This window comes from Stigmatopora nigra, chromosome 23 (genome assembly GCF_051989575.1).
Source record: "Stigmatopora nigra isolate UIUO_SnigA chromosome 23, RoL_Snig_1.1, whole genome shotgun sequence".
Lineage (NCBI taxonomy): Eukaryota > Metazoa > Chordata > Actinopteri > Syngnathiformes > Syngnathidae > Stigmatopora > Stigmatopora nigra.
Genome location: NC_135530.1, coordinates 5,893,881 through 5,921,219, shown reverse-complemented (window position 1 = coordinate 5,921,219; position 27,339 = coordinate 5,893,881). Strand labels below are relative to the sequence as shown.

The following is a 27,339-nucleotide window of genomic DNA, read 5'->3' as shown; positions in this document are numbered from 1 at the left end:
TTTTTGTTTTTTTACAATAAAACAAAAAACTATTTTTTTGTTGTTTTTTTTACAATAAAACAATAAAAAGCTTCTTTTTGTTTGTTTTTTTTTTACAATAAAACCGTTTTTAAAAACCTTCCTTACTTACGATGCTAGCGATTTTAATTATTTTTTTAATTTGCCGCCTAGCATTTTTTTAATCAAGCAAATGAGTAAGGTGAAAAAAAACAGGCGCCGATCGGAACAATGTCGGATTTTCACGACACATCTGAGCCATTCGGAGCCATTCGGAGCCTCTAAAGTCGTGTGCTAGTGAGGTAACCTTCTCATTTACATCCCACGTCGCCCATTGAACGTCAATCCGGGCTCCCATTGGCCCTCCACTGTATGATGTCACGTAAAGTTCAAGCACGATTATCTCTCTTGTCAACTTGTGTCCACATCTCAGCTCAAAGACCATTCTTTTATATGCATTCCTATTTTAGTGGGCCAGTAAAAGGTAATAGGACTAACATTTTTATTATTATTATTTTAGAAATCACTCAGGGATATTAAACAATGCAGCCAGCGTAAAAAGGGAGCAGATGGAGCTCAGCGGCCAAACCGGTGACCTTGAGCGCATGGTGGTGGGTAAACACATTCTCACACAGATTTGACGGCAAAAAAAACGTTCTTTTTGGTTAACGATACGCAACGTCGCCCCACGAAACGGGTCAAAAAATCCCTTCACATGTCATAAAAGGCAAATGGCTTTGGTTACAGCTCACTACAAAATTCCATTTCTAACGTTTGAGGACTATTGATGAAAGACAATGAGCTGAGTCAGCAATGTACTTGGCAGAAATGAATCTATAACCATCCACGTCTTGTAAAGTTTTAGTGGTAAATTTTACAGAAACAATATTTTTTCCAACTGTTTTAACGTGGTATTGCACTTTTAATTGTAGAATTTGAAAGTTATTTGAAACCACTGGGAAAAGGTCAAATGATGGGGGAATTACTACTCATTGGGGAAAACAATATTTGGTTTAGTGGATGGATTAAGAGAGTTCAAATATCACCTTGTAATTCATTATGTGAAAGCTGCTCGGAATTCACTCGCCTAGCCGCAATGAATTTAAAATTGCAGCCATTGTGAGAAAAATCAATAGCCATTAAGGGTCCATCGATGAATGAATCTGTGGGCGACGCCGTCGGGAATTAAGACCGAACTTGTGTCCTTTATTAGTTTGCGTTTTGCATCTGAAGGTACCATTTTTACCCCGGAGGCCATCCCGCATTGAGAGTATGTCAAATCCATTGATTACTTTGGTATTCTACTCACTCAGCCTTCCTGACCAGCCCAACCGAGCGGCACAACGTGGCGTTGGGGGTCTGCGGGACCAGCGACTTGCAGCAGGGTCCCCTTTTGCCTTCGTCCACGACGTCCGGCCCGGCTCGTGGCGACTGAGGCGAGGAGGCGGCGGCGGGCACCAGCTGCAGATGCTGCGGATGGTGGTGGTGTTGGTGATGGTGGTGCGGCGTCGGAGTTGGAACGGGGGTAGCGGCGGGAGGTGTCGGTGCAGGAGGGGAGGAGGACCGCTGATGATGATGATGGTGCTGAAGGTGCTGATGCTGACCGCTCGTTGCCTTGTTGTGGTGCTGATTGGAGTGGGCGTGCGCCGGGGGCTGCGGCTGGGGCTGGGGCTGCGGCTGAGGCTGCGGCTGAGGCTGCGGCTGAGACGGACGGCGGTGCTGATGCTGCACGTACTGGTTAGGGTCCCGCAGCTGCCGGTTCTCGCCGATCAGGTCCTCCACCTTGCGCTCCAGCTCGTCGATACGCTGCCGTTGCGTCTGGATCAGGCTCTGCTGGTTCTGCACGATGGTGGTGAGCTCCTTCAGGTAAAGCACGGCTTTCATGGGGTTATCCAGCAGGCTCTCCATCACGCACACGCTCTCGGGGTTGAGGCTGCGACGGCGTTGGAGAAAGAAGGAGGAGGAGGAGAAGGAGGAGAATCCGGGAGACCGACGCCGTCTTTGTGACGGCTCGCTATTTCTCCGCCGTGTGAGGAAGGAGGGGGCAAGAGCGGCGGATTCGGTGGAGTGAGGAGGAGTGGTCACGGCCGCTCTGTGACGTCACCACGTCCACACGCGGGGGAAGAGTGGGGGAATCACCATTTTGACCCATTTCTGCTCTCTCTTCTGCAAGCTGCGTTTGGCAGATCTGCCTCCATGCCTTTTAATAACAATCGTTATTCCCGTGGAATAATCCCCTTTCATCTTCGACGTGGTGCATGTCAAACATGACGAAACATGACAAAGCCTTGAGCGTGTACAAATAATCAAGTGACGAATCAGCATTTGGAGAAAAAAACATTAGAATAGGAAATTCATGAGGTCATTTCATGACTATTGCATTAAAATGTATTGCAAATATTCAACAGCTAATAATTCACTGGTGCTTGGACGTTTGGTCGCTGGTCTTTTGTTCGCCGGTCAAATGGTGACAGAGAGTTTACTGTTGAAACCAGCTCTCAAAATTATATTCAAGAGAGAAAGTTTAATATCTAAGAAAGAGAGTTTAATATCTAAGAAAAATAGTTTAATATCTAAGAAAGAGAGTTTAATATCTAAGAAAGATAGTTTAATATCTAAGTACTGTTTAATATCTAAGTAATGTTTAATATCTAAGTACTGTTTAATATCTAAGTACTGTTTAATATCTAAGTACTGTTTAATATCTAAGTACTGTTTAATATCTAAGTACTGTTTAATATTTAAGTACTGTTTAATATCTAAATGCTGTTTAATATCCAAGTACTGTTTAATGTCTAAGTACTGTTTAATATCTAAGTACTGTTTAATATCTAAGTACTGTTTAATATCTAAATACTGTTTAATATCTAAGTACTGTTTAATATCTAAGTACTGTTTAATATCTAAGTACTGTTTAATATCTAAATACTGTTTAATATCCAAGTACTGTTTAATGTCTAAGTACTGTTTAATATCTAAGTACATTTGACCTGCGACCAAAAGACCGGCGACCAAAAGACCGGCGACCAAAAGACCGGCGACCAAAAGACCGGCAACCAAAAGACCGGCGACCAAAAGACCGGCGACCAAATGAACCGGCGACCAAAAGACCAGCGACCAAAAGATCAGCGACCAAACGTCCGGTCACTATCTTCACTTGGTCAGAGATTTTGAGAACCAGCGAATGCAATTATTATTACGGAGATTCAATCACGTGACGTGTGCACAGCAGGTTTCAATGTATAATACGAGACAAGCTGTAAAAATCTTACTTTTTCATGTTTTCGACCAGATTGCATCATTTATTCAGAGCCACGAATAAAGCTGGCGTGGTCGTAAGTAAAATCGAACAAGGCTTTTGAGGCTAATCCTTTGGATTAAATGCTATCCTTGCATTGTTGACACACACAAGGTTTCCAGTGTGTTAAACGCCGACCCAATCACTCTTGATTTAGTGTAGGACTTGCATCATTGTGATCACTTTACTCCACCTGGGATGCTAACAATGTAAAGGGTGTTTTGCCAATTGTGTTTGATTGACAGAGATGAATGTTGCGGTATGTTTTAGAAAAATCTTCCTGTTTTCACTTAGTGGAATGTCCTCTATGACAAATATGTGTTGATGCATAAAAATATGTTAAGAAGCTATATCTTGAGGACGTTTGCCCTTTTCCTGGTGTCCTTCAACAACCATCTACGGCCAAAGAGTATGTATAGTAACATGACAGATGGACAAACATAAATTATGAAGCACTGTCATTTTTGTCGGTACACACAGGCGAATTTGATATGTTGCTGTAAAAAAAAAAAAAAAAAAAAAAAAAAACACGAATAAATCAACTTGGTAAGGTCAGACCCAGAGAATGCCGCCATTAATCACTAACTCCTGTTATGAAGGCCCTTGGAGGCTTGGTGACATGTGTGGGTTAATCTAAGCATGGGCAAACTACGGCCCGCGGGCCACATACGGCCTTTTAAATAGGCTTTTTAATTGTCCAAATAATGTTTTTTTTATTTTTTCCCCAAAATGGCGCCGTCACGCGGAAGCCAGTGGCAGTAGCTATGTCCACTCTTATTTGTTTTTCGTGTTTTACAGCCCTTCTATCTTTTTTTAGATGACATTTTAATATTTCTTAATACATTCCTTTTCACTTGACTTTGTACTTTATACTTTTTACTTTAATGAGGAGTGATGAGTATGTTAATATTTAAGTCCTTTTATCAGTTTATGTTTCATATGTACTGTTAACAGATGCACTTTTTTATATGTATCATATCTTGTGCTGATCCGGCCCATCTGTCAAATGTTTAATGTCAATGTGGCCCCCCGGCCCAAACGTTTGCCCACCCCTAATTTAGAGGGACTTTCTTGTTTGTTTGTTGCTTCCCTGCTGATCTTGGGAATTTTAGCAGCGGATGTTAGGGTGCTTCATGTGTGTAAGCAGATATCCCCAAGCTATTGCTGGTCTCACCGCTATATTTCAGTTGCCCAAACACGCATACAGACAAAAGCCAGTAGGCCATGAAGATGAGCAAACATGTGAGTAATGTCTCTTCTAAAGATAGCGGCTAAAAATACACAGCCCAGGTGTTGGCCATCTACATATAAGAGATGAGAAACTCCATAAAAATGAGGAAAGGCGGTGATTTATTTCCCCATAAAGCGTCCGTGAATGCTAATGCCTTCATTTTCCGAATCAGGACCAGGTTTTTCCATCCTTACTGCGCGGCGCCACCCGTGTCGAACATCTTCTTACGCCCTTCCATGCCGGACATGGCCTCCACGTTCTTTCGCCAGTCGCCCACTTCGGTGGTGAGAACCTGTGAGGGGAAGTGGGACGTTACATGGGAATGGTGGACGGAGGAGACAAGCGTATAATGAACCTTGTCTTGTTTGACGTCCTCCTTTTTGACCGACTTGAGGTTGGCGCGAAGGTCCATGGAACCCTTGTGTTTGGAGCCCAGGAGGGCTCTCATCATCTCGTCCGCAGAGACCCTCACCTTCCTCAAGGCGGGCTTTTTGAACTTGCCCCCAAGATCTTGGACCTTGAGCTTCAGCTCGCGGATCTACGAGATTCCAAAGATATCACTGGTTTCCCGGGAACATTTTACCAATTTCGTCATACGCAGCTGGGTATGATGATAATTAGGCTTTTGCCAAGTCAATGATGATGACAATCCTATGTCTGATTCTATTTAATTTTTATTAATGTATTTCATTTATTTTTTTATTTTTGTATTCATTCATTCACTCACTCCATCACTCACTCACTCACTCACTCCTATACTACCTCCTTCCCTCCCTCACTCATTCACCCATTCACCCATTCACTCATTCACTCATTCACTCGTTCACTCGTTCACTCGTTCACTCATTCACCCATTCGCTCATTCACTCATTCACTCATTCACTCATTCATTCACTCATTCACTCATTCACTCATTCACTCATTCACTCATTCACTCATTCACTCATTCACTCATTCACTCATTCACTCATTCACTCATTCACTCATTCACTCATTCACTCATTCACTCATTCACTCATTCACCCATTCACTCATTCACTCATTCACCCATTCACCCATTCAGTCATTCACTCATTCACTCATTCACTCAATCACCTATTCACTCAATCACCTATTCACCTATTCACTCATTCATTCACTCATTCACTCATTCACTCATTCACTCATTCACCCATTCACTCATTCACTAATTCACTCATTCATTCATTCATTTATTCATTTTTTATATATTTTTTTTATTTCCTTATTCTTATTTTTTTTTAAGTATTTTGGGGGAACCGTGGTGGACTCACGTCAATGTTGTGCTTGTTGACTTTAGATTCGCAGTCGTATCGTTCCTCGTCCACTTCGTCCACTTTGGCGTGAAGCTCCTTGCACATTTCCTGGGGGGGAGGAAATTCTTCCCAAAAAATACTCCTTGTGGGGTTTTATCTGGGTGTGGCATACCTGCAGCTCGTCCAGCGACATCCCAGAAAGCTGCAGGGGAGGTAGCTTCTCCTCCAGGTAGCGCTCCTTCTCCTGCTCGCGTTCCTGCCTCTCGTTCTCCAGATCCTCACAAGCTCTCGTCAGGAGGAGCATCTGATTGGACAGAAGCGCGTTGGCGTCAGAAGGGATGCGATTGGTCGCTACGGTAACGAAAAAGGTTCACCTTGAGGGAGAGCTTGCGGGAAGCTGTGATTTTTGACTTGGGCTGCAGAAGAAAAGATATTTTGGATTACGCATTTTAATGGTTTTTATTCCTATGGTTCATTTCAAAAAGTCCAGTATCTGTCAAAAAAACAGGGAAATAAGCAAAAAAAATTGTAATGATTGATAACATTACTGTTTTTTAATAAATATCAAAACAAAATTTTAGTTATGAGAATCATAAATATAATATATAGGATCAAAATGACATCATTATTTCAACCAAATAGCTGGGTTTTAATTTTTTAAGTGAATAATTGCATCTGAAAAATCTTTAGAACAATATTAAGCAAAATGATCTAAACTCTAAGAGAAATTATTTAATAAATTGAATAAACAAAACAACATTTTTTTTATTAAAAATTCAATAATAGATTAAAATTATTACTACAAAAACTAATTATTTAAATATATAAATAGAACACAAGTTTTCATGAAAGGAAAAATACAAAAATACAAAATCAAAATATTACTTTTGATTTTTTAAAAGTTGTTTTTATTTGAATTAGTTTCAATTAATACAAATGTTTTGATAAAAACAAAAACTATGGAAATATACACATAAAACACTATATGCAATGAAATTTAAGATTGACATTGTGTTTCTATCAAATTAACTTGACATGTTGGTAACCAGCACTCCCAGTTCAAGACATATATGGGCAAAGCACACACACACTGTGTGTTGACAGACATGTTTAAAGATAAAAGTTATATTAATAGGAGGGAGGCTCATGCGGATGCTGATAACAACTGGGGAGGGGGAGGCGGTTCGGGGGAGATAAACCCCAAGCACTCGCCACAAGGACGGCGCGTCCCCTCTCCCCAACATGGAAGAGGATTAGTACTGTTGTGTTTGGGAATATACTCACCTTATCCCACTTGGCGTTTATTGCTGTCGTTCTGCTCTGCATCTAAAAACACACAGAAGGCAACCACCAAAACACATGAGGCAAACTTTATTTAAGATTTCATTTCAAGTGGAACACAAACATAAGTAAGGATGGAAAATGTAGGAGATTTATCCAATAGCATGATTAGTTTGGTTAGGAGCCTTTCAATTTTTATATATGTCACCCCAGAAAAACTACGGCCCGCGGGCCACATACGGCCCGTTATGCCTTTTAATCCGGCCCTCCGACGTTGTCCAAATAATGTTTTTTTTTTATACACAAGATGGCGCCGTCATGTGGAAGCCAGTGGCAGTAGCTCTGTCCACTCTTATTAGTTTTTCGTGTTTTACATACAATCTTTCTAGCTTTTTTATTAAATTAAATTTTAATATTTCTTAATACATTCCTTTTTACTTTACTTCATACGTTTTACTTTAATGATGAGTGATGTTTATAGTAATATTGGAGTCATTTTTTTCTGTTTATAATTCATATGTACTATTAACGGATGCACTTTTTTATATGTATCGTATCTTGTGTTGACCCTACCCATCTGTCACATTTTTAAAAGTCAATGTGGCCCCCGTCAGGCTGAAAAGTTTGCCCACCCCTGTGTTACACTTAAAGGCATATATCATCCCCAAAAGAATGATTGTTATTCAAAATGATATGGATTGTTTAAAAAATTAGAGTACTTACCTTTGCTGGATTGCCTGTGTAGTGTTCTCTCAGTGGAAAAGCCAGCAACAATGGAGCCCCTCAGACAATAGCCGCCTTTATATCACCTCGGAGGACGAAGATAATGCATCTGCTCCAGCAAAGAATGCGCTGGCAATGGTCCAGGTCTGACATTGGACAGGCCTTGACGCCACCATCAGTGGGGAAGACAGTATGGGAATATATAAGTCCCGAGGAGCCTTAATTTAAACATTGCATTGCATGCCCATTGACACTTTTTGGATTTTTGCTCATGTGAAATATGTTGAAGATAAAGATGAGGAAAAGTGATGATTTATCTATCAGTCCATCCCGAATGTTCTGTCATTGCATTTCAATGATCCTCAGCAGGTGGACGCGCTATTCTTGATGCAACCCAACTCCGTTGCCCAGAGAAGAGCAAATGATGTCACGACTTTTTGTCATGGTCGGCCATTGTTTGTTTTTTTTTTTTTAGAGCTGGGTATGTTTTCATAGCTTATACTGGTATCTTAAAAGGCCTCCTATCAAGTCATGTTGTACAAGCAAAATAATTGTAATGCTTGGTAACATTACGATTTCTAACGAATATTAAAGCAAAATTTTAGTTATGAGAATCATAAATATAATATATAGGATTAAAATGACATCATTCTTTCAACCAAATAGCTAGGTTTTATTTTTTTAAGTGAATAATTGCATTGGAAAAATCTTTAGAACAATATTAAGCAAAATTATCTCGACCATAAGAGAAATTATTTAATAAATTGAATAAACAATAATAATACAAAATATATATAAACAACATTTGTATTAAAAAAAATCAATAATAAATAAATTAAAATTATTACTACATCACAATTAAAAAAATAATCAATCTGAATTATCTACGACCTAAGAGAAATTATTTTAAAATTGAATAAACAATAATACTACAGAATATATATTAAAGACATATTTTTTATAATAAATACTTTGCAAAGATGCATCCATGCCCTAACTGTGTCTCCCATTTTCTGAATCACAGGGGTATTTGCTTTGGGAACCAGTTTGAACTTGTACGTTACAATCTCATGTTCTTGGCCACCTTTCAATGTTGATTAAAAACATGTCCACATACTCTGTTTCTACTGAGGGATATACATAGTGCTGGCTCATCTATTCGTCGTTTTATTTATTTATAGGTATCAGTGCTTAAATCTACCAGCAGGTGGCAATAGAGCACAGCATAACCCCCAATTTTGACCGAGTCTGTCAAGTTAACAAAGCATCGGAAATGAAACCAGGATATTCGAAATAAAAGAAAGTCTCTAGTGAGTTCTTCACTGCACTTAGTCGCGTTTAACGGCACACAAGTGCAAAACGACGCCTTATTTGGCATCAATCGCCTACTGGGGAAGTTGTCGATAGTTGTTTTACAAGATTCAGCCTCGTTAAATCTAACGTCAAACTGGTATGGCAAATTTTCCCGACACGCAAAATATTAACGCAGTCGATAATCCCCATAGATTTAACGAAGTTTTATTATTGGATTGAATTGGATAACTTTATTCATCCCGTATTCGGGAAATTTCGTTATCACTCTAACAAGAGGGTGAGGATGCAGACATAGGGAAGGCATTTTAGACATAAATACATGCATACACAGATGATATTTTCTAAGTAAAACTTGTCTGTTTTTTACTTTGAAAGTTACAGTTCCGTTCACTTCTTCGCTGCTTTTGCTGTGATTGGTAAACCTCCATTTGAGAGAAGACCGCTTTGTTCGCTTTGTTGTGGGCATTTTGGGCAAGGGGAGCGTTAAAAAAAAGGTAAAAGGGGGTGCCAGGTTCAAAATCCAGCATCTCTGTCTAAAGGCCACGCGGGGGAAGTCAGTGAAATGAGGGAAGAAAGGCTCTCCATTCTCGGGGATGCTGGGGGCCACCCACTGGGAGAGACGGCACGCGGACCGACGATGGGGAAAACGAGGTTCGTCGTTTAAAAGGAAGCGCCGTCAATCGAAAACCGCTCGTGCTTGACAATCCGCTTCGAATCCCGTCCTTTTGCCGACGAATGCTTGCCTGTCACATTCCACCCCGTGCGCACGCGTCATGAGGCGACAAATGCGCTCCAACGCCCCGCTCTTATAAGACGACAGCCGGCGAGGAGACTTGAGAGACGGACGAAAAGAGGAGGGGGACGTCGGGGGTGGACTGGGGGAGGATGTTAATGCGGTGCCATCGGGCCAAGCTGTCGGCGTGGGCAGCTTTCTGCGTGCTGATTCTCTGCTGGTTCTACGTGTTCCCCTTTTATCGGCTGCCTGGGGACGAGGACATCCTGGAGGAGGTGCTGAAGCATCGGGACCACGTTTGGACCAAGAACCATACTGGCATCAATCTTTACAGGTGCGCAAACACATTCACATATCTTAAAATCTAACTACATTGTCCTTTTGTGACATAAATCTGTTCCTTTGAGATGAGATCTTTATAAATATCAAAGCTGATTGGGATCATAAGCGTGGCAACACTTACGCAATGTTAAATGGTGAACAAGAAGGGATATGTAGTTAAACAACTACATCAACGTCATAATGGGAACTGATTTTTTTACTCATTAAAGCGTGTGATGTTTTTTTTTTTTTTGTAAAATAAATACCTGCAAATTATTCTGCCATCAGGTGTGTTTTGAATTGATGGAAGGCAGTTTTAATTTGGGGGGTAAACTAATGGAATGATCTTAATTTATTCATTTTCAACATCGCTTGTTTTGGTTGCTCATATGTTTGGTCGCCGGTCTTTTGGTCGCCGGTCAAATGGTGACAGAGAGTTTACTGTTGAAACCAGCTCTCAAAATTATATTCATGACAGAGATTTTAATATCTAAGAGAGACAGTTTAATGTCTAAGTACGGTTTAATATCCAAGTACGGTTTAATATCTAAGTACGGTTTAATATCTAAGTACTGTTTAATATCTAAGTACATTTGACCAGCGACTAAAAGAACGGCGACCAAAAGACCAGCGACCAAACGTCAGGTCACGCTTGTTTTGGGGTCTATATTCCCTCTGAATTTGGGCAAAAAGGAGGACTGCACCCTAGACTGGTCGCTAGTCAGTTGTAATCAACTGAACTTAATGACTATTTGGAAAAAAACAGTTTTGCCATGCATGACCTTTTCTGCAAAATGGAACTCAAGTGGTAGTGGTGTAGTGGGGTATTGGAGTAGTGGTATTGGGGTAGTGGTATTGGGGTAGTGGTATTGGGGTAGTGGTATTGGGGTAGTGGTATTGGGGTAGTGGTATTGGGGTAGTGGTATTGGGGTAGTGGTATTGGGGTAGTGGTATTGGGGTAGTGGTATTGGGGTAGTGGTATTGGGGTAGTGGTTTTGGGGTAGTGGTTTTGGGGTAGTGGTAGTGGGGTAGTGGTAGTGGGGTACTGGTAGTGGGGTAGTGGTAGTGGGGTAGTGGTAGTGGGGTAGTGGTAGTGGGATAGTGGTAGTGGGGTTGTGGTAGTGAAGTAGTGATAGTGGGGTAGTGAAGTAGTGATAGTGGGGTAGTGAAGTAGTGGTAGTAGGGTAGTGGTAGTAGGGTAGTGGTAGTGTGGTAGTGGTAAAATATTGAAATATTTTAGTTGCTCCTTACAATGCAGAACATCCAGTGTTTTAACAGATCTTAGATCTGACTGAAATGATAAACATCTTCCCAATCCTCAACCTGCCACTGACGGCGATCACCAGTCAAATGGTGTGGTCGTCTATCAGCGTCCTTGTGTCTTTTCAATTGCACCAGTAGTCCATTCAGAACAGACATAAAAGCCTCCATTGGTTCTTTCTCAAGTTAACTCATCCTGCTTTGTGACGCCCCGCTCCCAGGAAGCTCCTAAGTGAATGCTGCGACCCCCAGCGTCTCTTTGCGTTGACCAAGGAAAACTCGCCGGTGGGCAAAGTTCTATGGTACGACGGCGAGTTCTACCACTCCCACACTGTCAACAATGAGACCCACTCTATGTTTGTGCAGGTGAGAAAAGAGGACTTTTGTTGTTTTGCTTTTTGCCGAGCGTGCTCTCGGCATAACATGATGGCACCGAGACTTTACCTATTGAATCACGGGTGTCAAAGTGGCGGCCCGGGGGCCAAATATGACCCGCTGCATCATTTTTTGCGGCCCGAAAAAGTAAATCATGTGTGCCGGCTTACTAATTTATGCTAATTTATATATATTTTTTCCTTATTTCCCCTTTTTAAAATCAATAATTGCAATTTTGTTCCTTTTGTTTTTCAAAAAACATTTTGTAAAAACTAAAATAAATATATAACATATTTTCAGTTTTACACTTTAATATCAAACAAAATAAAAACATATTTTGTTTCCTTTTGAAATGAAAAACAAATGATTAAAAGATGTTTTCACTTAATGGAAAACTGCATCGTTTCTCCCAATAAGAAGGGTTAAAAATTAAAAAAAAAAGCGGAAGTTACCTGAGAAAACGCTTTAGTGCCGTGATTATTAACTCATTTGTACACCGCGGCTTGGTCCTCGCGCGTTATTTGCCGCGTGACTCTGCACGACTATTTTTAGCACCTCATTTGCAGGCCTGTTTTTGCCCCGGCCCATGCATACTCTAGCTTTTTTGCTAGTGCTGCGATTGCAAAGACGAGCTTTCATTCTCTTCTTGTACTTGGGCATTAGCCAGGGAATGTATTAGATAGAAAAACTGGTTGGATCATACTCTGTTCAGTAGGGAGTAACAGAATGTGGGCGGCTCTTACAGTGAAAAATGTTCCTTTTTATAAAGGAACATTTTTCACTCTAAAGATTTCAAGATCAATTTTTTCAGACTACAAATCCCTCCATACCTAGTCCTTTTTTTAAATGTAGATATCTAAGTACTGTTTAATATCTAAATACTGTTTAATATCCAAGAGAGAAGTTTAATATCTAAGTACTGTTTCATATCTAAGTACTGTTTAATATCTAAGTACTGTTTAATGTCTAAGTACTGTTTAATGTCTAAGTACTGTTTAATATCTAAGTACTGTTCAATATCTGAATACTGTTAAATATCTAAGTACTGTTTAATATCTAAGTACTGTTGAAACCAGCTCTCAAAATTATGTTCATGAGAGAGTTTAATATCTAAATATCTACTGTTTTCAACAGTACTTGAACTCTCTCTCTCTCTTACATATTAAACTCTCTCTCATGGTTATAATTTTGAGAGCTGGTTTCAACAGTAAACTCTCTGTCACCATTTAACCGGCGACCAAAAGACCGGCGACCAAAAGACCGGCGACCAAAAGACCGGCGACCAAAAGACCGGCGACCAAAAGACCGGCGACCAAAAGACCGGCGACCAAAAGACCGGCGACCAAAAGACCGGCGACCAAAAGACCGGCGACCAAAAGACCGGCGACCAAAAGACCGGCGACCAAAAGACAGGCAACCAAAAGTCCGAGCACCGGGTTAGCCTGGCTACGTTTATCGTAAAATCTTATAGAGGTTGAATGCAAGGAATTGGTGGAAATCATTTGCTGTCAGGGGGCTGTCTGCCAGTGAGTTGATCTCCTTCCCTGTCATTTCAAGAACATCGCTGTTTTCTCCAGGCCAACCCTCTTCCGCTTCCCCTGAAGAAGTGCGCCGTGGTGGGCAACGGAGGTATCCTCCAGCACAGCAAGTGTGGCCGGGACATCGACAAGGCCGACTTTGTCATGAGGTGACCGCCGCCGCCGTTGCCGCAAGCCGCAAGCTGTCTTCAGAGGCTTCAGCTCGGCATTCCTACCTTGAAAGTGAAGAAACTCCGGTTGGACCGGATGTTCGACCTACAAAAAAAGAGCAATGTGTCATAGCAAAACATTGACAGCTTTAAACAAAAACACTCATCGCATCTGCGGACTGTATATTTGGGAGTAGATTAACGACTACTGTCTTCCTGATCTTCGTCATAGTTCAACACCCATGACTATCTGGTTTATTTGTTTGACTGCAGCTAGCTAAAATCTTAGATTAGATAAGATTAGATTAGATTAGAACTTTATTTCATCCCGTATTCAGGACATTTCTTGGTTGCAGTAGCAAGACAGATGCAAGACATTGTAGACCTAGGTAAGAAACTGGATCCATACAAAGGAAGTCAGTAGTTCTTACAGTCATAGAGATGCCATAACACAAGGAAGCATTATACCTGTCAATCTCGGCCAATTACTCCCCTTATTAATGATTGCAATTCTACTTATTAAGCGATACAAAACCATACAAATGCAACATGGCACAAATTTACTCACATAGGGCGCATTAAAAGTCTAAAATTTTGCTCCAAAGTAGAGAAGGTGACCTATCAGCAATGTTCCCTCTAAGCTGCACGCGTGCACAATTCCGCACTACTCTCGTCTTCTCTGCGCAGCAGCAATCATGGCGCGCAGTAAATAAAATCCAAACTCGGTGTTATTTTTTACATACTTAAAAAAAATCAAAATACAATTTGAAATGATTAAAAAACGTACAAGTTGTAACATGTTTTCCTGCAGGTGTAACCTGCCGCCGCTTTCTAAGGAATACGTGGATGACGTGGGCACCAAATCGCACCTGGTGACGGCCAACCCAAGCATCATCGGGACAAAGTGAGCATACATCCGTTTTACAGAACACATGGAATAAATGCCTTACCAAGGGGTGGGCAAACTTTTGGGCCCGGGGGCCACATTGACTTTAAAAATTTGACAAATCAGCACAAGATATGATACGTTATCAGTACATATGAAACATAAACAGAAAAAAGGACTCAAGTATTAAAATACTCATCACTCATCATTAAAGTAAAAAGTACAAAGTACAAAGTAAAGTAAAAAGTATAAGGTAAAGTATAAAGTAAAGTATAAAGTACAAAGTAAAGTAAAAAGTATAAAGTAAAAAGTATAAAGTAAAAAGTATAAAGTACAAAGTAAAGTACAAAGTAAAGTACAAAGTAAAGTACAAAGTAAAGTACAAAGTAAAGTACAAAGTAAAGTACAAAGTAAAGTACAAAGTAAAGTACAAAGTAAAGTACAAAGTAAAGTACAAAGTAAAGTACAAAGTAAAGTACAAAGTAAAGTACAAAGTATAAAGTACAAAGTATAAAGTACAAAGTAAAGTACAAAGTATAAAGTACAAAGTAAAGTACAAAGTAAAGTACAAAGTAAAGTACAAAGTAAAGTACAAAGTATAAAGTACAAAGTAAAGTAAAAAGTATAAAGTACAAAGTAAAGTAAAAAGTATAAAGTACAAAGTAAAGTATAAAGTACAAAGTACAGGTAAAAGTATAAAGTAAAAAGTATCACGTAAAATATAAAGTATAAAGTAAAGTAAAAAGTGTAAAGTATAAAGTACAAAGTAAAGTTAAAAGTATAAAGTAAAAAGTAAATGGTATAAAGTAAAAGGTATAAAGTAAAAAGTATAAAGTAAAGTATTAAGTACAAAGTAAAGTATAAAGTAAAAAGTATAAAGTAAAGTATAAAGTACAAAGTAAAGTATAAAGTAAAAGGTATAAAGTAAAAAGTACAAAGTGAAAAGTATGAAGTAAAAAGTATGAAGTAAAAAGTATAAAGTAAAAAGTATGAAGTAAAAAGTATAAAGTAAAAAGTATGAAGTAAAAAGTATAAAGTAAAAAGTATTAACATACTCATCACTCTTCATTAAAGCGAAGAGTACACAGTGAAGTAAAAAGGAGGGGCTGTAAAACACAAAAAACAAATAAGAGTGGACTACCACTAGCTTCCGCGTGACGACGCCATCTTGGGGGGAAAAAAAACATTATTTGGACAACGTCGGCTGGCCGGATTAAAAGGCCTAACGAGCCGGATGTGGCCCGCGTTACGGGCCGTAGTTTGCCCATATCTGACCTAACCAGGTTTCCCCTCAGATACCAGAACCTCCTGTGGTCCCGCAAGTCCTTCGTGGAGAACGTGAAGGTGTACGGCTCCAGCTTCCTCTACATGCCGGGTTTCTCCACACGCCGCGGGACGGACCTGTCGCTGCGTGCCGCCTACGCTCTGGCGGACTCTTCGTCTAACCTCACCATGCTGTTCGCCAACCCCAACTTCCTGGGCAACGTGGGTCTCTTCTGGAGTGCACGTAACGTGCACGCCCGCCGCCTCTCCACGGGCCTTTTCATGGTCAGCCTGGCTTTGGGCCTGTGTGAGGAGGTCAGCGTCTATGGTTTCTGGCCTTTCCCCTTTGACCTGGACAAGAAGCCTATCAGTCACCATTACTACGACAGCATGCAGCCCAACCGCTGGTTCCATGCTATGCCCGAGGAGTTCGTACAGCTGTGGGAGCTTCACAAGAGTGGGACACTGCGCATCAATCTGGGAAGCTGCAGTTAATGTTGAGGCTGGATCTTGCGGCCTTTAGCCAAAAAAGATGAGGGGGAGGAGCTTTGGGAATTGGAAATTCCCTTCTAAACCTCTCATCATGCTTGCACGGCTCTTCCGCGGGTATTCTGGCTTCCACATTCCAAACTAATGCATGTGAGCTTCTTCAGTCACTCCAAATTGTCCTAAACAGGCATTTTTTGGGTTGCTGATTCAAAGAAAAAAGGGGGAAAATGGGAAAAGGAGCTGTTGTTGTTGTTGTTGCTCAGGATACATGAAGAAACATCAATTTTTTTCCACACGCACAACGTTCAGTCCCTCATGCACAAGACGGGCTTTTTTAGGGTTTTTTTTGTTTTGTTTTCACCTTTTTTATACAATACAAATGCTGATTTTGACAGAAGAGTTGACAGAAATGCTAACTTGTTTTGTACAAAAATGTGCCACGTGTTCTGGTTTATGATTTCTTAGTCAAGATGAAGGTTGAGTGCCTTTTCGTATTAGAGGTATGAATACATCATTCAAGCATTGTGGTAGTTTTTTTCGTGACCGGATGTTTGGTCGCTGGTCTTTTGGTCGCCGGTCTTTTGGTCGCCGGTCTTTTGGTCGCCGGTCAAATGGTGAGAGAGAGTTTAATGTTGAAACCAGCTCTCAAAATTATTTTTAATGAGAGATTAATATCTAAGTAGTGTTAAAAACTGTAGATATTTAGATATTAAACTTCCTCCCTTGAATATAATTTTGAGAGCTAGTTTCAACAGTACTTTGATATTAAACAACTTAGATATTCATGTCTCTTTCATTAATATAACTTTTGGAGCCAAGAAAGGCACCAAAAGACTGGCGACCAAAAGACCGGTGACCAAACGTCCGAGCAGCGTTTTTTTGGGGGGGGGTTATCAGCAGGCGATCAGCCTGATGACGTTATTCAGATTTATGGATGCTTTTTTTTTTGCCCTCAACGTGAAGATAATGTCACTCGCTGAGCCCAAAAAAGGGATTTTTTTTTAAAATGTAACTTAATTTTATTTAGAAATGCGGTTTTCTTGCCTGGCTCGGTGGTCCACTACATGCTGATAAAATTATACCTCCTCGTCATTTTCCGCCCGCATTTCTGGTGCATAAAAAAACAAATTCTCTGCTTTAAATGGTTCGGTAATGAACATAATCAAGGTTTCAATTGACTCTTGTTGACATTTCGCTAGAAATATCGCCACCTACTGTTCCGGAGTACAGGCAAAATTCGGTCGACGCAAAAAAATATGAGATGCCAACCTAAGTTTCTGATTTTCTTAGCATTTTGTCAGCCTCAAAATGCTCTGTCCATGTTAGTGATTGGACTCTCGGGAAAAGTGCTTGCGTTTTCAACACCGTTGCCATTGTCGTGTAAACGGCCAAGTGATTTGCTGTGTTGAAGGTGATATTTCATTTATACCATGTGTTGGTTCCATGATGTTTGCTACTGAGATGTTAAGGACTGTTGGGATTTAATGGAAATTGTGATGTGATTTACTGCTTCGGATTTAGATTAAAGCTTCATTTTGTAGCTGATCCCAGCAGACAACTGTTCTTTTCTCGCCTCAAATGTTGTCACTATATTCAAATTTATAATGATTTTTTTATGAAGCAATGCATTCTCTAGCACAGGGGTGGGCAAACTTTTCGGCCCATGGGCTACATTGACTTTAAAAATTTGACAGATGGGCCGGGTCAGCGCAAGATATGATACATAGAAAAAAGTGCATCCGTTAACAGTACATATGAAACATAAACAGGAAAAAAGGACTAGAGTATTAACATACTCATCACTCATCATTAAGGTCAAAACTATAAAGTACAAAGTAAAGTAAAAAATATAAAGTACAAAGTAAAGTATAAAGTAAAGTATAAAGTATGAAGTAAAGTTAAAAGTATAAAGTAAAAAGTATAGATTAAAAAGTATAAAGTAAAAAGTATAAAGTAAAAGGTATAAAGTAAAAAGTATAAAGTAAAAAGTATAAAGTAAAAAGTATAAAGTAAAAGGTATAAAGTAAAAAGTATAAAGTAAAAAATATAAAGTAAAAAGTATAAAGTAAAAAATATAAAGTAAAAAGTAAAGTCAAAAATATAAATTAAAAAGTATAAAGTAAAGTAAAATGTATAAAGTACAAAGTAAAGTAAAATGTATAAAGTACAGAGTAAAGTATAAAGTACAAAATAAAGTAAAAAGTATAAAGTACAAAGTAAAGTAAGAAGTATAAAGTACAAAGTGAAGTAAAAAGTAATGTATTAAAAATATTAATATGTAATTTAAAAAAAACAAATAAGAGTGGACACAGCTACTGCCACCGGCTTCCGCATGACGGCCCCATCTTGAGAAAGAAAAAAAACATTTTTTTTTTTTACAACGTCGGCGGGCCAGATTGAAAAGCCTAGCAGGCCGGATGTGGCCCGCGGACCGTAGTTTTCCCATGTCTGCTCGAGCACAATTACTACATTTCATACATTTCCTGTTGGCAGCCGGGAATGCGGGGTATCATAATCACCCCCTTCATATGAATGGATGGAAACAAAGAAGTCACTAGTGTCAGAAAAGTGAATGAGGACTACAGGATGTTTGTAGTCAAATAGAAACTGTCTTTGTCAAGTCTAGTAAACGCTTAAAAGTCACTCAGTGAATTTCCACTAGATAAAAAGGGAACTATTAGGCTTTCAAGTTAAACATAACTGAACTGCACTTATTACTGATAGCAAAACATTGGTTGGAAAGCTCTTAGTGGCAGATGCGAGGCTAAAATGAATTGAACCCAGAGGGCCGGAAGTCAATGATCATGTTTCACTGCAATGTCAGAAGCATTTGACTGAAATGGCTTCCAGTTAAAATAAATTAAATGTCAGGAAATGTAACAGGTCCCTAAAGTGGCCGTAGAGACATTCAATTATGCCGTTTTCCCCATTGGCCGCTCTTCCAACCTCTAGCCCCACCCTTTAGGGCCAATTACTGCCGAATACACCTACTTAGCTTTCAGGTAAGGGACTCGTGGGGGAGAACGCATCACACGGGGAAATGAATTACCCACCATCTCTGTTGTGTAGTCTTTATCTAACCCAATGGGCAAACTACGGCCCACGGGCCACATCCGGCCCATTAGGCTTTTTAATCCGGCCCGACGATGTTGTCCAAGTAATGTTTTTTTTCCCCAAATTGTCGCCATCAGTGGCTCTGTCCACTCTTATTTGTTTTTTGTGTTTTACAGCCCCTCTAACTTTTTTTAAATGACATATTTCTACTACTTTATACTTTTTACTTTACTTTGTACTTGATACTTTTTACTTTACTTTGTACTTGATACTTTTTACTTTACTTTGTACTTGATAGTTTTTACTTTACTTTGTACTTGATACTTTTTACTTTACTTTGTACTTGATACTTTTTACTTTACTTTGTACTTGATACTTTTTACTTTACTTTGTACTTGATACTTTTTACTTTACTTTGTACTTGATACTTTTTACTTTACTTTGTACTTGATACTTTTTACTTTACTTTGTACTTGATACTTTTTACTTTACTTTGTACTTGATACTTTTTACTTTATTTTGTACTTCATACTTTTTACTTTACTTTGTACTTTATACTTTACTTTGTACTTTTACTTTACTTTGTATTTATATTTTACTTTATACTTCATTCTTTTTACTACACTTTGTATTTTATACTTTTTACTTTAATGATGATAATGTTAATACTTTAGTCCTTTTATTCTCTTTACGTTTCATATGTACTGTTAACGAATGCACTTTTTTATATGTATCACATCTTGTTCTGACCCAGCCCATCTGTCACATTTTTAAAGTCAATGTGGTGGCCCCCGGGCTGAAACATTTGCCGCACCCTGATCTAACCGGATTTTGTTGTAACCTCTAAATGCAATCACTGTATATTCCCTACAGATGAAATTCCTAAAGCAACATTATTCTTTGCCACGACAGCAAACCAAATTAAATCCCCAGTACTTTTTTGTGCCTGTGAAAGACAGAGAAGCATTGTGTCCCAGCTCTTCCCTCTCAGAAAAATTCATAATTTACCACACAGGCAACAGTAGGAGGAGAAATATGGGGCCAGAGGGGGTGCCGGAATGCCTCTTGGGTGCTTTCCAAAACAAGGAGCTTAGCATAGAGCAGTTTCCTTTACAAAGCTCCAATCTCAATGCTAGATTCTGAACTGTTTTCTAAAAAATATCATCATATTTATACTAGTGGCGGCTGGCATGAAGGAGTCAGACATGGGAGAGAGCGTTTCATCCGGAAAAATGGGTTTCCCAGTTCTTCAGAGGAGGAAAATTATATCCGTTGCTTCCTTCCCGACTGGTAGCTTGACGTTCTCTAATCATCAGACGTCAAATGCTACGTCATCTGCTTCCAAAGGTGAACGGGCCTCTTGTTTTCCACTCTGGGAAAGGACTCTCTCTCTCTCGCCATGTAATGGCCATGGAAGGCAAACTTGGGATGCTCCATTCGACCTGGCTGACTCGCCGCTAATTGATGCATGAGCACAGTCATGCGTTGCACAGACTAGAAATTACATTATTAACCCCTCAGATTAGAGCCGTGTGAGCACAAATTTCAGCCCTTAAAGCTGTTTTTCCTCAAATAAAATAAAGTCCCATAAAACCAGTTCACTTAGAACTGGGGTGGGCACATTTTATGGCCTGGGGGGGGGGGGGGGGGCACATTGACTTTAAGAATTTGACAGATGGGCCGGGTCAGCACAAGATACGATACATATAAAAAAGTGCATCCGTTAACAGTACATATGAAACATAAACAGAAAAAAAGGACTAAATTATTAACATACTCATCACTTGTCATTAAAGTAAAAAGTATAAAGTACAAAGTCAAGTCAAAAGGAATGTATTAAGAAATATTAAAATATCATTTAAAAAAACAGTTGTTTGCCCATATCTGACTTAGAAGCTAGCATTTGTGTCAATCACGAAACCCGGAACAAGTCTCATGAATTCAGTCCTGAACAGGAGCCCATTCGAACCATTTTTTTATATCCTTCACCTTTCTTGTGAAAATGATTTTTTATTATTATTTTTTAATACAATCTTGTCTAGGGAAAGTGCACACTTGCATCAAACTACATCTCGCCCCACAAGGATATTTATAGAGCTCATTTCACACTTCCTGTTCAATGTGAGGGTCACACAGCAAAAGGTTTGTCTGTAAAAGCCACACACAGGTAGCAAATTGAACAGATATTTTTGTATTCATTTTTCTTTGCGACAACCACCAAACTGCTATTCATCTTGGTCTTTATTGTTTTGTCAATAGTCAAATAGCATCCGTAGGGGTCAAAGGTCATGCCTTTTGTCTCCACATGCAAGAAAAAGTATAGTTTGCATTAATCGGGGTCAGCAGTGATGTCTTTTAGAGATGATGCCCTTGGGCCTGGTGCCATTTCTGACTCTCTCTCTCTCTCTCTCTCTCTCTCTCTCTCTCTCTCTCTCTGAACACCGCACTGCAGAGGGAACTTGAACTGTACCTGGTTCCCCTCTCGGACAAGTCGCACGAAAAAAAACACGTTGTCACTCAACGCAATATATTTCAGACAAGCACTTTTTCCACATTGGCCGCATCCAAACAGAGCTCTTTGTCCCATTAAAGAACACCATTAAGAGCCTTTGACTTGCGGTGAAGCTTTTTAATTCAAATACCAGTGCTTCTATTAATCACATTTGTATTTTCCACCAATAATTGCTTCAGTGGCTTTGAATATGATCTCTCTAGACCAGACATGGGGCAAACTACGGCCCACGGACCACATCCGGCTCGTTAGGCTCTTGAATGCGGCCCGCTGACGTTGTCCAAATATTTTTTTTATTTTGTTATCTACTTTATTTTGTTATTTTATTTTATCTTTTACCCAAGATGGCGCCGTCACGCGGGAAGCCAGTGGCAGTAGTTCTGTCCACTCTGACTTGTTTTTCATGTTTTACAGCCCTTCTATCTTTTTTTAAATGACATTTTAATATTTCTTAATACATTCCTTTTTACTTGACTTTGTACGTCATACTTTTTACTTTATGATGAGTAATGAGTATGTTAATACTTTAGTCCTTTTTTCTGTTTATGCATACCTGTCAACCTCGAACCATTTGTGATCTTACCAAATTTTGTTTTCGCCCTTACATATATGTATAAATACATGGAAAATCTTACCACTTTACTTTTTTGTAAAAAATCACGAACAACAAGTAGAAAATGTATGTTTATGTGTTTATTGCTTTCAAAGTTCCACTACAACAGCTTCCTACAAAAATTGTTCCAATACCTGGTGCATTCAATAATATTTTAATGTGCGTTCACATGACATTTTCTTGTTTCCCACTCTTTTCTGTGTCTTCCATGCTGTTCTCTCTTTTTCTTTGGTGCTGGTTCAGCCAATTTCAAAGTCCTTTTCATTGAAGCCATTGTCAGATAAATCAACTTGTACCACGTGTAAGAGTGTATTCTTGACTTGTAAACAGACCAGAAACAGCTGATCAAATGAAAGTAAACATAAACAAGGGAACAGGAAACGGAAATCACATGGTGAAAGTGTTACAAAACGAAATGTTTATCATGATCTTTTTTTTTAGCCAATCAGAGGCGCCGGTACATATATCACTTGGCAGACATGCGTTTCCGGGAAGAAACAATGGCGGATGGTGAAAAATGGCTAGAAAGTGCCTTAATTTATTTTTTTTTCTCAAAATCACCGTTTAGCGTACCATTTTCATGTGTACAGCGTACCAATATAAAAATGGGCTTTCAGTTGTACCAATTACGGCGAGAACGTACCAGTTGACAGGTATGGTTTATGTTTCCTATGTACTTTTAACGGATGCACTTTTCTATATGTATCGTATCTTGTGCTGTCCCGGCCCATTTGTCAATTTTTTTAAGTCAATGTGTGACCCCCGGGCCCAAAGGTTTGCCCACCCTTGCCCTAGAGATGAAACATAATCAGAATCTCTATCACTTTGTGTTAATTTCACTTCCTTATATACTACTGTAATAAAAAGTATGGAGGAAGCAAAGCCTCTCCATTTTAATTTGAGAAAAGGTGTTCAGTGTTGATGGAAGAGAACTGTCTGTTCGATTAATTTCGGATGTGAAAGATGTTGTTTGTCCCAATACAGGCTGGAGGCAATGAACAGTGACTTTGTAGCTTTTATTACAGAATATTCCGGGCAGAGGTGAACCACAGGGCAAGGCTATGTTTGAAGAACACATTTTTTTGCATTTAAATTCAACCTTGGATTACTTTGAAGATTAAGAAAAAAAATGTTTTTCACATTTTTCATTTTCTTAAAAGATATGTGTTAACATCCTGAAATGAGTTAACTGATGCAATTTATTTGAATGGATTAAAAAGTAAAAACATTGAAAATGAACTCGACACGGGATTCATGTTTCAAAGCTGCCCCCCCTGTGGGAATTTGGAGCAACTGCACCCCTTGGGTCAAAAAGACTTCATATACGAACATTACAAATATATTTATGTATATTTTGAATTGAAATGGTTCTCTCTGAACAAGTAGTTCCACTCACTATCCAATGGAAAAAATAAACCTTCTGACACCAAACAAAAAAAATACTAATTTATTGCAGATATTTGGAGTAAAAATAAAGTGCTTAATCCTATGGTGACTTTGTACAAAGGGAAAATCTCGCACTTGTTTTTTTTACCTCAATATTTTCCATCAACAAACGTCGCACGTACGATTATTGAGACTTTGAATCAGAGGGTCACGTGTCACAACGTGGCAGTAACGACGCAAGCGCAACAAACACAATGCATCATGGGTATTCGCCTTTGATTAAAACGACCTGCCTACGCCTGAACGCTTTCGTCGAGCTTACGTCAGGCGTCTCCGCAGGGTTTAAAACCTCAAAACCCTTCTTAACTTCCAGCCGAATTATTATTTTTGCTTTTATTTTTTCTCCGAGACTTGAAATGTATATAATTTCGATGGATATGGCCAGCACGAAACACATGGACGCCTTACGAATCACTTTGAAACCCGCACCCAAACTACGGTGGACGCAGCTTCGCGTGGACGACGAGGCCTTCGGACCGTATCGACACAGCGACCCCGAGTTGAGGTCCCCGGGGAGTAAGAAACACCAGCGGCGGAACCGTCGACGGCTCGCCGCTTTGAGCACTGGAGTTGGCCCTTCCAAAGCTCCGACCCAAGATGAGCGACGACTGGCGGCCTGCGCCAAGAGGCTTCACCCCGGAGCAATGGCGCCGGAGAACACGACGCAGTACTTGATAAAAGAACACGAAGACAACGCGGAATCGAGTGACATTAACAACGGGAAAGAAGCAAGCTCTTCCTCCATCGGTACCTCATCTATCTACGGCGAATGTCTTTCACCAGACAGCGTGTACACCGCTCTAGATTCTAATGATTATGAGAGTTGTCTTGCCTTCCAACAGAGGGACTTTGAGCAAATGTTTTGCCCGACTTGGTAACAACGCCCATGGCATGACGATGAAGCAACTTTTAACCCCCCCATCTTCGTATTGAAAAAGGTGTGAATTGTGCATTTACACCTACGGAATCGGACTAGAACATCGCTAGTTGTGTGGTTGTCGCCAGATTCATGGCCTGTATTTGTCTCACAGTGGCGCCCGCTAGGGAGTGCCCTGCCCGCCGGCCGGTCTGCCTCCCTCGCTCGGTCTGGGCCTTCCTTGGCTCCTCCCCCCCTCCGACGAGCGGAGGAGCAAAGCGCACCCGAGCCGGTGTTGTGGCCGCTGCTTGAAATGTCAGGTAACCCAGCCAGGCACCTTGGACAGGTATTGTCGCACTGCTTTGTGCCATGCAACGTCTGTCACTTGTGTGAGCGTTTTCCAGGTCAGCCCTGCCTGCCAGCCCGCCTGCCTTCCCGCTTGCCAGCCTGCCCACCCGCCCAGTCCGGCGGGTCTACAGGCTCCACTGCGGGGAGACCCAGTGGAGCACCTAACAGGTTTCTCTCGTCTCCATTGAGATAAGCGCTGACCTTGTTTGGGTCATTTTTAAAATTGTAAATACGTGGAGCGTGTATGTATGTATTATGTATTAATAATGGATTTTTTTCATGGAGTGTGCTGTTTATCAATAAAATTGTAATGTATTCAATCTCGGTAGTCTCTGGGGTAGTGTGTGAAATTGAAATGTACTCATTGCTTTTGCTTTTTGCACAGGTAAGGAACTAATTGTCAGATGTCACATTGTGACCTTTGACGGTGGGATATATTAAAAAAATAAGGGACACATCTATAAATACATATGCATATCAATCCCCTCGAAATTTAACGGAAAACATGTGTAAGTATTTTTCCCTGCAAAAACAAAACATGTCGTTTTCAAAATGCAATACTTCTAACCAATGTTACTCGTTTGCAAAGGCTAGTTTTACCCCAGCCCGTATTATCCATTTGGCAACTGCAGTACCGTTAACAGCCACGCGACGGCAGTAACGTTACACTAAACTTTTTAGTGTTCTTTTGCGGCAACTGCTTCCTCGCAGCTGCCATTTTGGAGATTTGCAAGCGCTCGAACGCCTGATTCTCCACGTGTGTGCAATTGTCAGTTGGTCTGACGTAACAGCTGCTTGCTAGTCTTCGCTGGCGTGCTTTCTGCTCTGACAAAGTGGTGGCCATCATTCCTGCACAACTCGCCCTTGACTTAGTTTAAGAAAACCCACTGATGTCTCACACCATGCATTCGGCTGTATGATGTCCTACAGAGATTTGGGACGAGGACAGAAATAGATGTGCTGCAAGCGTCCCTAAGAGCGACTAATGAGCCGCAATGACTCGAAGGGTAAGAACCCCCTCCATTGCTGTCCCCTTTTTCTTGTTTTTTTTCGATTTTGTAAAGATACTACAGCACAAACCATTATAAGCCTTGCATATAGAACAGTGCACACCTGTTTTGCCCCCATTTTGTGCACTTGTGCGTGACTTTAGTGGCGTGGACAGGTGTCATTGTTAAATAAACAATGGATGGTGGTTTCCTGAACAGGTGAGGAAATCAGCCACCTTTAAATTGTCCACCCAATTTAAATAGTGCTTTTGCAACATAACCATATAAATGTTATATATTTCAAATTCGGAGGAAAAAAACAGTAGTACAACAGCAGTACAACTTTTTCAGTTGCACTGCACCAAAATAAGGTAATTATAAATGGTTGAAACAATTTATTTTATATAAACTTAGCTATTTTAGTTGTGATTAGTTCATAAATGCACTTTTTTAGATTTGTTACCACGGTCAATACTATTAATATGGAAATATAAATTATGCTTTAAATCCATACATTTTGTTGTGCTGCACCAAAATAAGGTATTTTTAACAATTTATTTTACATAAACTTAGCTATTTAAATTTTGTTCATAAATGCACTTTTTTTTAGATTTGTTACCAGTGTCAATACTATGAATATGGAAATATAAATTATGCTTTAAATCCATACATTTTGTTGTGCTGCACCAAAATAAGGTATTTTTAACAATTTATTTTACATAAACCTAGCTATTTAAATTTTGTTCATAAATGCACTTTTTTTTAGATTTGTTACCAGTGTCAATACTATGAATATGGAAATATAAATTATGCTTTAAATCCATACATTTTGTTGTGCTGCACCAAAATAAGATAATTAATTTACTTAAACTTAGCTATTTAAGTTGTAATTTGTTCATATATGCACTTTTTTTTTAGATTTGTTACTAGTGTCCATGCAATGAATATGGAAATATAAATGCTTTACATCCACACATTTTTGTATTTTGTCTATGGATCATTTTGTGGCCTTTTTTTCTTCACTCATTGACTGCAATAGCAAAAAAAACTTAATTTTGTTTGATCGCTGTAAGCCCCCCAGCCAAATTGAATTGGACACCTCTCTCTATTAATGGCAGCTAATGATTTAATTTGAACTAATACTGATATATTTCTATTCGATTTCTGATCAGAGACAAATCCCTGGTTCAAACCCAATATTGCATGACCGATTTCTACCTAAAGAGGGTAATCGTGAGCCCTGAGAACGTCTTTCATTTCAAGAATATACATTAGTTAAAAATAGGAATTTGTTAATCGATACACACAATTTGACAGCGTTCCCCTGTATTCTAAACGACAGATGACAGTCGCCTGGAGGACAAAGACGGTGGGAATCGATGATCCCGA

The 27,339-nt window shown here is 39.7% G+C and overlaps 3 protein-coding genes and 1 long non-coding RNA gene across 11 annotated transcripts in view; 2 read left to right on the top strand and 2 right to left on the bottom strand.

The window, feature by feature from the left end:
• The window catches only part of iqsec3a (IQ motif and Sec7 domain ArfGEF 3a), a 33,697-nt gene extending 31,484 nt beyond the window's left edge, over window positions 1-2,213 (bottom strand). For 3 of the 8 annotated variants that reach the window (XR_013324684.1, XR_013324683.1, XM_077710007.1), the window contains exon 1: window positions 1,307-2,213. Coding sequence is in view for 5 of the 8 variants with exons in the window: in XM_077710007.1 (XP_077566133.1) it covers window positions 1,307-1,905 (599 nt within the window). In the remaining 3 variants the exon portion in view is untranslated. The remainder of the gene's footprint in view (window positions 1-1,306) is intronic. The other 5 variants (XM_077710006.1, XM_077710008.1, XM_077710009.1 and 2 more) reach the window with 3 other exon arrangements.
• A 2,415-nt stretch (window positions 2,214-4,628) lies between these two features.
• Window positions 4,629-7,855, bottom strand: LOC144181190 (troponin I, slow skeletal muscle-like). Its single transcript, XM_077709543.1, has 7 exons — window positions 7,805-7,855; window positions 7,085-7,126; window positions 6,175-6,216; window positions 5,973-6,104; window positions 5,819-5,908; window positions 4,882-5,064; window positions 4,629-4,818 (listed from the first exon to the last, which is right to left on the bottom strand). The coding sequence occupies exons 2-7, from the start codon at window positions 7,124-7,126 to the stop codon at window positions 4,717-4,719; spliced, it is 591 nt and encodes a 196-aa protein (XP_077565669.1). The 5' UTR covers window positions 7,805-7,855; the 3' UTR covers window positions 4,629-4,716.
• Window positions 7,856-9,127: 1,272 nt separating this feature from the next.
• On the top strand, window positions 9,128-17,132 carry st8sia1 (ST8 alpha-N-acetyl-neuraminide alpha-2,8-sialyltransferase 1). The gene is made up of 5 exons (XM_077709584.1): window positions 9,128-10,185; window positions 11,654-11,798; window positions 13,385-13,494; window positions 14,306-14,398; window positions 15,676-17,132. Exons 1-5 carry the CDS (start codon window positions 10,004-10,006, stop codon window positions 16,136-16,138), a joined length of 993 nt encoding a protein of 330 aa, XP_077565710.1. The 5' UTR covers window positions 9,128-10,003; the 3' UTR covers window positions 16,139-17,132.
• A 6,830-nt stretch (window positions 17,133-23,962) lies between these two features.
• Window positions 23,963-25,281, top strand: LOC144181217 (uncharacterized). The gene is made up of 3 exons (XR_013324632.1): window positions 23,963-24,504; window positions 24,600-24,695; window positions 24,789-25,281. It is a non-coding gene; the product is annotated as an uncharacterized LOC144181217 (long non-coding RNA).
• Window positions 25,282-27,339: the final 2,058 nt, after the last annotated feature.